Source organism: Pteropus alecto, unplaced genomic scaffold (genome assembly GCF_000325575.1).
Source record: "Pteropus alecto unplaced genomic scaffold, ASM32557v1 scaffold113, whole genome shotgun sequence".
In the NCBI taxonomy this organism is placed as follows: Eukaryota; Metazoa; Chordata; class Mammalia; order Chiroptera; family Pteropodidae; genus Pteropus; species Pteropus alecto.
The window spans coordinates 4,434,070-4,444,926 of NW_006433949.1; the positions used below are offsets into that span (position 1 = coordinate 4,434,070).

At 32.3% G+C, this 10,857-nt stretch overlaps 1 protein-coding gene across 2 annotated transcripts in view; it reads right to left on the reverse strand.

The window, feature by feature from the left end:
* The window catches only part of TAOK3 (TAO kinase 3), a 143,872-nt gene that overhangs the window by 54,450 nt on the left and 78,565 nt on the right, over positions 1-10,857 (reverse strand). For both annotated transcript variants that reach the window (XM_025044496.1, XM_006908598.3), the window contains exons 6-9: positions 9,913-9,958; positions 8,979-9,075; positions 6,495-6,608; positions 5,240-5,331 (exon numbers count right to left, since the gene is read on the reverse strand). In XM_025044496.1, coding sequence (XP_024900264.1) covers positions 5,240-5,331; positions 6,495-6,608; positions 8,979-9,075; positions 9,913-9,958 — 349 coding nt within the window. The remainder of the gene's footprint in view (positions 1-5,239; positions 5,332-6,494; positions 6,609-8,978; positions 9,076-9,912; positions 9,959-10,857) is intronic.

Consider the following 10,857-nt stretch of genomic DNA (forward strand, 5'->3'; position numbering starts at 1 on the left):
ACTGTGTCAGTGAATAAGACAAGATAGCCGATCACACAATGGTAGAATAGCTCAAGGACAGAGAGGCACAGGACTAAAGGTACTCCAAACACAGCACAGCTCGCAGCTCTATGATCTGGGAAACGTTTGCTAAATATTAGTTTCAGATGGCCTCACATATGTTCAAGTCCTTTGCCAGATGCAGCACATAAATCCTATGAGTCATGGTTACAGGACTCAGTGCTAATCCAGAATACTACAGGGTAAGGTTTGGCAAACTGTGGGCCAAATTCAGCTAACAGCCCATTTCAGTAAAGTTTTATTGGAACACAGCCACACCCATTCATTAACATGCTGTCTATGGCTGTTTTAATGCTACAATAGCAGAGTTGAGTAGTAATGACAGAGAATGTATAGCCCACAAAGCCTAAAGCACTTATTATTTGGTCCTTTACAGAAAGTTTGTCAATCCTTGCTATATAATAGAATAATCTGCTTACAAGCTTTTACACAAACAGAATAGGAAGTGGGAGTGCTTTTGAAGCCACCTTGTGATAAGTAATTTGTATTCTCTCAAGAGAGAAAGATGAAAGTATTAAAAAAAAAAAAAACTGAATTAAGTAAATTAAAAGAAAAAAATAGTGATTTCTACTTAATTAAAGAAAATAATCAAGGTTTTATGGATGCTCCATGTGTGTTTTATGAGATCAACGTTCAGGAATCGGTTCAATGAAGCTTTTGGACACTGCTCTACTTGGCAAAGCTCATGTTAAACTGGAGCTCCTAGACTGAGCTTTATTTGAATAAGGAAGATCAAAGAGTGCCCCTGTCTTTAGACAAATACTTCGTGATAAGGCAACAGATTTCTTATGAACAAATGTAGCTGACAATCACATTAATTAATGATAGTAATAATTGCTACCAATTGCTACTCAATAATTTATTGAGTTCCTATTAAATGTCAGGCACTCTAGGTGTTACATATGTTATTCATAATTTGCACAACAACTTGGCAAGGTAAGCATTATTATTCAAATTTCCCAACTGAAGAAACAGAGGGTCAGCAAGCCTAATAATGAAGCCAAATCATGCAGTAAGCGGCTAAATTGGCATTTCAACCCAGTCCTGCAAAACTCCAAGGCCCATGTTCTTTTCACTAGGTCTCAGTGCCTCTTCAATAATCCTGTGCATTTCATAACAGATAGTTCTAGTATTTCAAAATGAAAAAAAAAAAATTAGAAGATTTATAAGACTAAATAGCTTAACACTACAGCCATCACAGCATTCATATAGGGACAGATAAACAATGAATGGCTAAATGTGGAAGAAGAAAATTCCAAGCAAAGAAACTATGTAACGACATTTATGTGTTTTGTGCCGCCCAGAGAATCTAAACATAGTCAGTTCCCTGTCAATGCTGATGGACCATTTGCCAGCCTCTACCATGATCTTTGCTAGTGAACTGAGCGTCTGTAGTTTAAACAGAACGGCAATGAATTAACTTCTCTTGAAGTAATGTTAAAAAATAAAATATCTGGTAACTGGGCAATTTCATTGTCCAAGTATTTTCCACGGATTCATACATTTAACTAATTTTTTCAGTGGAAGATCAATTCAGCAAAAGATAATTTGTAAAACAGGCTTAACCGCCTAGGAAATGTGGTGCTTGATCCAGGAAGGAGGCATGGTGCCACTAACATTATCACCTTCCTGCTTTGTGATGTTACCTGAGCAATTCGACTTACAGATTAGGGAGCTTTTAAAAAATATAAACTATTATAGAAGAGATATAAGGAAAAGGGATAACATTATTCAGGTACTATCTACAACTTTCAAAGTAATTTCAACATTAAAAGTATAATTTAAAATCATACTATTTGTGCCTGGAATTTCATTAAACCTCAAATACACAGAAATTTAAAAAAAAATTCATTGCTCAGGGTTATATATGCATCAGTTTAATATTCTTTCATATAAAAATATCCTTCTTTTAAATGCCAAGGAGATAGAGATATATGGTAAAGCTGTCAAAAAAGTACTTGTAGGTTTTATTACATTACCAGTATAATAAGTTTTGAATAATTGCTGAGAAGTTAAATGTCCTTGGAAACAATTTTATTTCATGAATATTAACTGAACATGTACTATCATCTTTCTCTGAACCTATGATGCTATTGACTATAAGATATACCACTATTTAAGATGCACTACTATTTTATGTGTAACTTAGGGAAAAAAAGGACAAAAACAGAATTAATCCTACATTGTAAATGCAATTAGCTGTTATTAAGCATTTGCTATGTTCCAGGCACTATGTTAAACACTTTACATATGTTATCTTATTGAAGTCTGACAATATTTATGATATGCGTATTGTTATTTTCACTTAGGAAAACTGAGGCTTAGGGAAATTAAGAAAATTGTCCAAGGTTTTATAGTCTGAATCAACATGTTACACAACTCCAGGAGGTGTCATTTACATCCTAGACTACCTGAATGCCTACTGAAGTATGTATAGCCTTACATGGTGGTCCTGCCAGCTAAGTGTTGGTAAAACCAAGATTCAAATCAAGGTGCCTATTCTAAAACTTACTCTATACTGCTAACTCTGCTATGCGGAGAGTAGTTTTTTTTTTTTTTTTTTTTAAATAAGAGGAATATACATTTATTTCTAACTTTTAAAAAGTTAAATTTTTGATATTTCAAATACATAAAAATTTGCATAATATTATAACTGGCACCAACCACTTAGATTTATCATTATTTTGTCATATTTATTTCAGATATTTTTTCGTCTAAAAAAATAAGAAAGTAAATGTAACTCTGTTCATCTTCCTCCCTCTAGAGAGTTTACTATTCTTTTACATCTATGCTCTTATGTTTTATTTGTGTGTGTGTGTATATATATATATCATATGTATGATATATATATATACACACACACACATACATATATACACACACTAATACATATATGCTGGTAAATAAATAAAACTGTTTATAAAATTTTCATAATTGGCATCATACTGTATACTTTTGCATCTTTCTTTGTTCACTAATTATTCAATGTTGTGATTTTTGAGATTTATCTGTGATAATACATGTAGATCCAGTTCATTTTTAACTGCAATATAGTATTCCATAATTAATTTATCCATTCTTCTTTGGATAAGAATTTAGGTTGTTTCTATCTTTCATAGCTTTTGCAAACAAAGTTGCAGCCTTTCCAGTGTACATTTTCCAATGTAGAAAGCTAAAGATTTCTCTAAGGTGTATAATTAGAAGTGAAATGCTGGGTCACTGAGACTGCTGCTCTTCACCAACTTTACTAAATGTTGCCGATTTGCACTCCAAAGGAGTTATACCAATTTTCATTCCTACCAACAGTGTTTAAGAGTTCCTGTTTCCTCAGCAGCTCCCCAAACGTATTATCCTCAGACTTTCAAACTTTGTCAATCTGATAAGTGTGAAATGGTTTTAACTTGCATTTCCCTGATTGCCAATAGTATCTTTTGTTGTCCATTAAGGTTTCCTTTTCAATGAACTGCTTGATCATATACTTTGCTCACTCTTTTACTGGCTGTTTGTCTTCGTCTTTTTGATAAAGAAATTCGATAAAGGAATTGTAAGAGTTCTTTATAAATTCTGGACCAATGTTCTGTTGGTTAGGTATGTTTCAATTACTTTCTATTAGTCAATGGTTTGTCTTTTCATTTTTGTGTTTTACACAGCTTTATATTTTAAAGTAGTAAAAGTTACTATGTTTGTCATCATGTTTGTAATGTTGTTTAGAAAAATTCTTTCCTATACCTATAAAGGTATACTCCTAGAGCAATAATAACAATAATTATACTTTTGTAGTGCCTATTATATGCCAGGCCATGTTTTAAGTGCTTTATTAATTCATTAATGTTCATAACGATCTCATGAAGCAGGTGCTATTATTATCTCTATTTTACAAATGAGGAAACTGAGGCATATGGGGGCTTTTCCTAAAAATTTTAAAGTTTTACTTTTTGCTTTTGGGAATTTAACATATCTGAAATTTATTTTTGTGTATAACATAAGTTAGGAATCTAAATTTAAGTTTTTGTCATATTATTTACAACGCCTTTTCTGTTTTATACCAAAATCCAACTTATACATGAGTCTGCTTTTAGCTTTTCTAGTCTGTTCTGTTGGATATCAGTATTTCCCTGCACCAATACCATACTGATTTAATTATTATGATATGGATTTTGGTATAGTGATTCTTCTATCCGAATCCTATTTCTTCGAAATTGGCTTGTCTTGGCTAGTTTTGGCCTTCTTAATTTTAGAACTACCTTGTCAAGTTCTACATAGCATTGTTGGAAGTTCATCATAAGTCCTTTTTAAAGTATGCAAATATTTCTGATGAGTGCCACCAAAAATCAGTGTGAATAAATTAGATAAATTTCCTTTGCAGTGAAAGAGAGAATGATATATTAGAATCTGGAAAGGAAAACTACCACCTCAATATCCATTAATAGAGGGCCACTTAAATAAATTATAGTGTATCCATGTAATGGAATAACATGATACTATTGAAAAAATGAAAAATATGTCTGAGTTACTAATATAAAACAGATCTCCAAGATGTCACAAAGTACAGAACACTGTACAAGAAAATCATTGGTTAAATTTACCAGTATACCACTGTTAAAGGTAATTTTAAGATTTATTAAAATTCAAAATATGTAACCAGAGAACAGAGAATCCTTGGTATTTTAGATAACTTTAGATAACTGAAAAAACATTTGGGGAACAACTTTAAAGCTGGGGTTACCTTCTAATATGAAGGCGTTTGGGGATTTCTCTATATATGGGTCAAACACAGTTTTTAGAGTCAGGTCTTTGATAAGCCTATTATTTTCTCAAATTTCCCTTAAACAAGTTGGAATGTAATCAAGTAACAAATAGTACAGGAAGGAAGGACACATATTACTACTCACAGTATGAAGAATGGCTATTTTTCAAGCAGTTAGTCTTACTATTGTGTATTTCCACATTTGTTAACTGCCATAGCTCCTTAAACTTTTACTAAAATTACTAAAATGAAAATGTAGCAGAGAAAAAGCAATCTTCTGATGTTATGCAAGAGCGTGAAAGAAAAATAATAAATTCATATTATCTGACACACTTATATCAGTAACTCATTAAATAATGGCTGGGTGAATGAATTAACAATCATAATAAGGAATGATTCTCAAAAGTACAATGAAAAGGACTCTTTACTCACCCAATTCAATACAGGTGATCCCAAGTGACCAAATATCAACTTTCCCATCATACTGTCCTTCATCCATAGCTAAGATCACCTCTGGAGCCATCCTGACAAACATAATGTGCAAAGCTCAAGCTATAAATTAAAAACTAAATTCACCTAATAAAGCGACTCAATGAAATAGCTAGCTGTTTTTGAGGGTATTCTAAAATTATGTCTGATGAACATATTATTTCCTTATACAAATCATTTGGAAAAACACTTCAAAATGTAAATAATGTATTTAATAATTTATATGAACGATAGATTATTTTCAAGAAATCCTGGTTCCATCATTTCCTATGAGTTTGATCTTGGGTAAGTTACTTATCCTTTCTGTACATCACTTTCTTCATCTGTAAAATGGAGAGCATTCTAGCAGCTACCTCAGAGAGATTTATAAAGGATTTATAGGTATGAAATACTTAAACAAATTACTTTAAAAATTCTTTATGAAACTATAAAAAGCAATATAATCAGATATTTCAAAGATATTACACCTTAAAAATAAACAAACAAACATGCTATAGTAATGGATGTTACTTTATCCATAATGAATTTTCATTTGAAAGGCAGTAGCCATATCAGTTTAATATGTTTTGTTCTCTATTCGTGTCTTAAGTAGTTGCTTAGTAAATGCTATTTCATGATGAAAAAATTCAAATAGCTGATTTTTTAGTAGGTAAGTAATTTTCCAGGTACATGAGTCATTCTCCAAGGTACAATGAAATTCCAATGTATCTATGAAAGGAAAGAAAGGAATTTTTAATAGAATGGGGTGAAACTAAGTCAGAATGACAAGCTAGGTAAAGTTTCAGAGAACTCAACAAAGAGAAGAACCTGGATTTCTTTCATTGAAAGGTAACATTTAGGCTCATTGGCTAAAGAAAGTTAAAGAAGCTCCCATCCTTGCCTAGACACTCTGCCTCAAGAGAAAAGTTCAAAAGAAACTTGAAATGAAATCTAAAACCTGAGCTTGGACGGTGAGTTGATAATCCTGCTCAGTTTACACATAGTGACATCAACCTTATTTGAACAATTTAAAGTCACTGGAAATTTTATACTAAGTCAGAGTGTTCCTTCTTGCTAGTGTTTTCTATTCTTCCCATTTTGAGACATGGTGAGACACTGTTGGGAAAAAAAAAAAAAAAGACCAAACCAATGCTATGTGTCCATCTTGTTTGCGTATGCATATTTTTAAAACTATATCATGTTTTCTAATTCTACATACCAGTAAGGTGTGCCCACAAAGGAGTTGGCAGGAGAAGCCATTGAGGCAGATCCAAAATCAGCTAGTTTCACCTGACCTGGCTCTGTTAGAAGAATATTTCCTGCTTTAATATCCCTGTAGGAAAAAAATAAGAGGGTTAGAAAATTACTTTTCAATTTTGATTATGGAATAAGGTCAGAGCATGCAATTAATAAGACAAAAAGTTTATTTTAAAAACTCTTGCTCAGATAGCCAGAAGGGGATTTAGTAATTACTGCATGTTGTAAGGGGGCCCAGATTCCTGGGTGTACTTATAGGTAGGTCATAGTAATTACACTAAAAGGTAGAGCTCTCTTCAGAGGGAGAGATTGCAATGAGAAAAAAGGCAGACATGGCAGCCAAGGAAAACTATTCAATTACTACACTTACAAAACCATATTCTTAGATGCGAAATCCAGTTACCAAAAGTAATTCGTGTGCTGGGAAAATTGGTGCCATTTGTAACTGCCTTTTTTTTTTTTCCCTTTTCTGAGTTACATGACATTTTGTCATGTAACAAATCTTCAGCGACTCTGCATTGACTACCTACCAATAAACCTCCACTACACACATACCTTTTCTTTCTTGCCTGTGACCCTTTCTCTCTGCCTTTAATTGTAACTGCAACTCTAAGGCATTTGAGGGTACATGTTATATAGAAGGTGTTATTTTAAAAATAACACTGTACAGTAAAAAGAAGACCCTGAAAGATCAAAACAAACAAGGATTAGGGGTTAGGAAATAGCATTTCTATTGTGTTACTGCAAAGAACTGCAAGTGGTTATTACTAAAGCTATTAGATATTTTATGCAGCAAAAAGATTTAAAAATGATTTTTAAAAATTCATTCTTTAGTATGATAATTTAGAATGAGAAGATGTAGATGTACTTATTCTCTTTAAAAAAAAAACACGAGGTGTAATGATTATTAGGAATTAAGAATTGTAAATTGATAGGCAGTGAGAAGATAAAGCAGAGAGAATGAGGTAAACTTATGTCAAATCGAAAATGATGAGTTCAAATACTTCCAAAATAACGTTTCCAAAAATCTTCCCTTGAAAATTCAGTTTCTTTCCTCATGATGACATTAGGAATTGGCAGAGAACTAAAAAAAAGCATTATTTATTTCTCTTACAACAGAAAAATATCTTTATTATCTTTGATTACAACACTGACTTGCCTTTTAAATCAAAATAATAAAATCTGAGACATAGTATTTATTATTAAATAAAGAGCATTCTTTAAGTTTGTCCTTTCAATGTCTTTTACATACTAAAATATAGTACAGAATAAAACATTAATGTGCAGATTAAGGTAACAAAGAGTAAAAACCTGAACTGTGGCTTTAACAGGAGCAGGCAAAATCATCATAAACAAATTGGCATTCAGTAATGACCTCTTGGTACTAAAGAGAGATATTTTTTTCAAAAGGGTGTCAAATTCATAGAAATTATGGTTAAATTTATTTCATCAATATCTATTAGACATGATTAGGTTCATTCTTAGTCCTTATAAATCAGCCAAACTCACTGCAGGAATTTTGGTTTGCCTATCTTGAGGAAGTTCTGCTTTTTTAGTACCAGTAACTTGTGATAGCCACTCTAATGTAACTAAAACAGAAGTAAAAGGGGAACCTATGACTTACTAGTTTCATTTCTTCCTAGCTAATGTCAAAGTGTTTTCTTTCACCTCAGATTCTTTATACCTAATTCACATTCCACTACTTCTGTCACCATGCATTAAAGTAACTGTATTAGAAGTTCTTTACTGTAAAAGGAAAAGACTGGAAACAACATTTTTGTTCAGAAATTAGTGGTGGGAAGTAGGATGGAGGGAGGGGGGTGGGTTTGTGTTAGAGAAGATATAACATAGAGGAAAATCTTGGATTAGGAGTTAGGAAATCTGAGTTTTAATCTTTATTATATAAATGCTGCGAAACTACGGGTAAGTTATTTAAATCTTTCTGAGTCCCAGTTTCTTCATTTGCCAAAATGAAGACACTCATACTTTCCTAAATATCTATATGAATTACAGAAACAGAAAATATTTTAAAGTGATAAAACAGCATATATTTATATAAGATTGACTTGCTATTTGCAATAGGAAAGGGAGAAGAAACTCAGCTGTGAAAGAAATATATGCAAGGAAGGCTAATTTCCTTTTCTTCTTGACACAGTATCAAAATGTTGCTGGGCCCTTTGTCAAATGTCCCTGCAACACCCTGCCTGGTGAATAGTTAACCTACAGAATGGAGATAATGTAAGTCTTTGTGGATATATGTGAAAGACAAAGAGATAGCAACTAAATTCTGGCAACTTTACTCCTTACATCCAGAAGCAGGAGCAGTCTATTTGCTTTCCATAAATCCTTAGGGACCCTAAAAATTGGAGCATGCACTAATTTTCAAGGTGCCTTGAACAGACAGTCCTGTAGCTGAAATAAAAACGTAAGTAGTTTCTAACCTTACCTATGAATCAATGCGTGAGAATGTAGGTAGGCTAGCCCATGCAAGGCACCATGAGTAATGGCAGCGATCTCCACTTCCTGAAGTGGTTTCTTGTGAACTGAGGGAAAAAAAAATTCAGGAGTAGATGATCAGTTTCTTTCCTCTTTTTATCTTATACAACTATACTAGACTGAATTCATCTCAATACACAGGATATGCATTTTCTATAGAATAGCAATAAATAAGCAGATAACAGGAAACCTAAGTCTAAAAGAAACAAACCAACCCCTCCAAATAAAATAAAATAAAGCCTAATATTCTTTGTAATGAATTGTTAATTTACTTGTCAGTTGTAAGTCAACTGGCTGGGCCCAAATTTACCAGTCCCTTCCGACATTTTTAAACGCCTAGAGTATTTTAAGTTACATTATTCTCCTCTACCACAAAGACATCTATAATTACCCCTCTAACTACCAGTTTTCGTTATTTGTGAAAGCAGCTAATAAGCAATTTCTATTCAGAGATCAAGAAAGTTTTTTTTAATGTAAATTCTTAACACAGTCTCTGGTTATAATAGCGTCTGCAGAAGAAAACTGGGTCAGTCAAGATATTTGAAAGGGTTAAATATCAATATAATTTGATACTATCTACCTCTCTTTTACACATATACACATATATTTGAAGTTTTTGGTTACACATACTACATCACATTAGCCAAACATTTTAGTAGTACCTGACCAGGATGGTCCATGAACTAAAACAAAACAACAGGAGGGCTGCTAATCATTATTCAGATACTTTCAGTGACACTACAGAGATAAAGTTAGCACAGCTTATTCACACAATCCTTAAGTCATCACCCATTTAGCTTGCCCAAACTGCACTTTAATATAAGAGTAGATAACATTCTGGTCGAGGTAAAACAGAAAGGAGGGTACGGTGCCTTTATTCTTACCTTCTAACAAATCAGAGGCTGAGCCTAAGCAGTACTCCATCACCAACTGTAATAGAGTAAAATAATAATCCGAACAATGAAGGTTAATAAGAAATTGCTGAAACCAACCAACCAAGGAATTAAGATTATTAGAAGAATAAATATTCTGACCTACTGAACCTGGATTAAATTTTGGTCAATTGGCACTAATTGATTTTTATAATTTTTATCATTTGTTTTGTTATCTACTACTTGGAACTGGAATTGATTTAAGACTATAAGGGGACTGGATATGGAAATAGTCACTGCAAATGGTCAAGCTAAGTCTGCCAAATAATTACACTATAATTAAATTAAATTTTATAATTTGGCAAGTGGCTACAAAATACACGAGCCAGTAAAACCTATACTGGAAAATATAAGTTAAATAAAATAAACCATTAAGTGGTAAATTTCTTATCTTTACATTTAAAAAGTTCTAAACAAGAAAATATCATTTAGAACTCTAAGGATGTAGGCTGCTATGTCTCATTATGTCAGCTTGAATCCCTAAGAGATATGGGATATTTAAATTTTAGCTTAAAATAATTCTAAAATAATACTATTAAAATACTATTGATATTTATTGGGTTTGCAATCTTAAGAGGATTTTTTAAAAGTAAAAATGAGAAAACTCTTTACTTTCATCTTATATTTTTTTTCATGTGTCTCAGGCTACTGATTTGTAGCCAATGTCAGAACTATGAGTGGTCAGTGACCAGTCTCCACATATACACACAAGCACGCAGATTCCTACAAATTATTTTGTTAGTCTAAAAATTACCATATGCTTATTATAAAATATAAATTTCCTATAATCACCTAGACATAATCAATATTAATACATTGATTCCATTTATTTAAAAAAAAATCTGAAAACATATATTTATATATTATGTACTTTGTATTACTGGCATAATTTAGGAA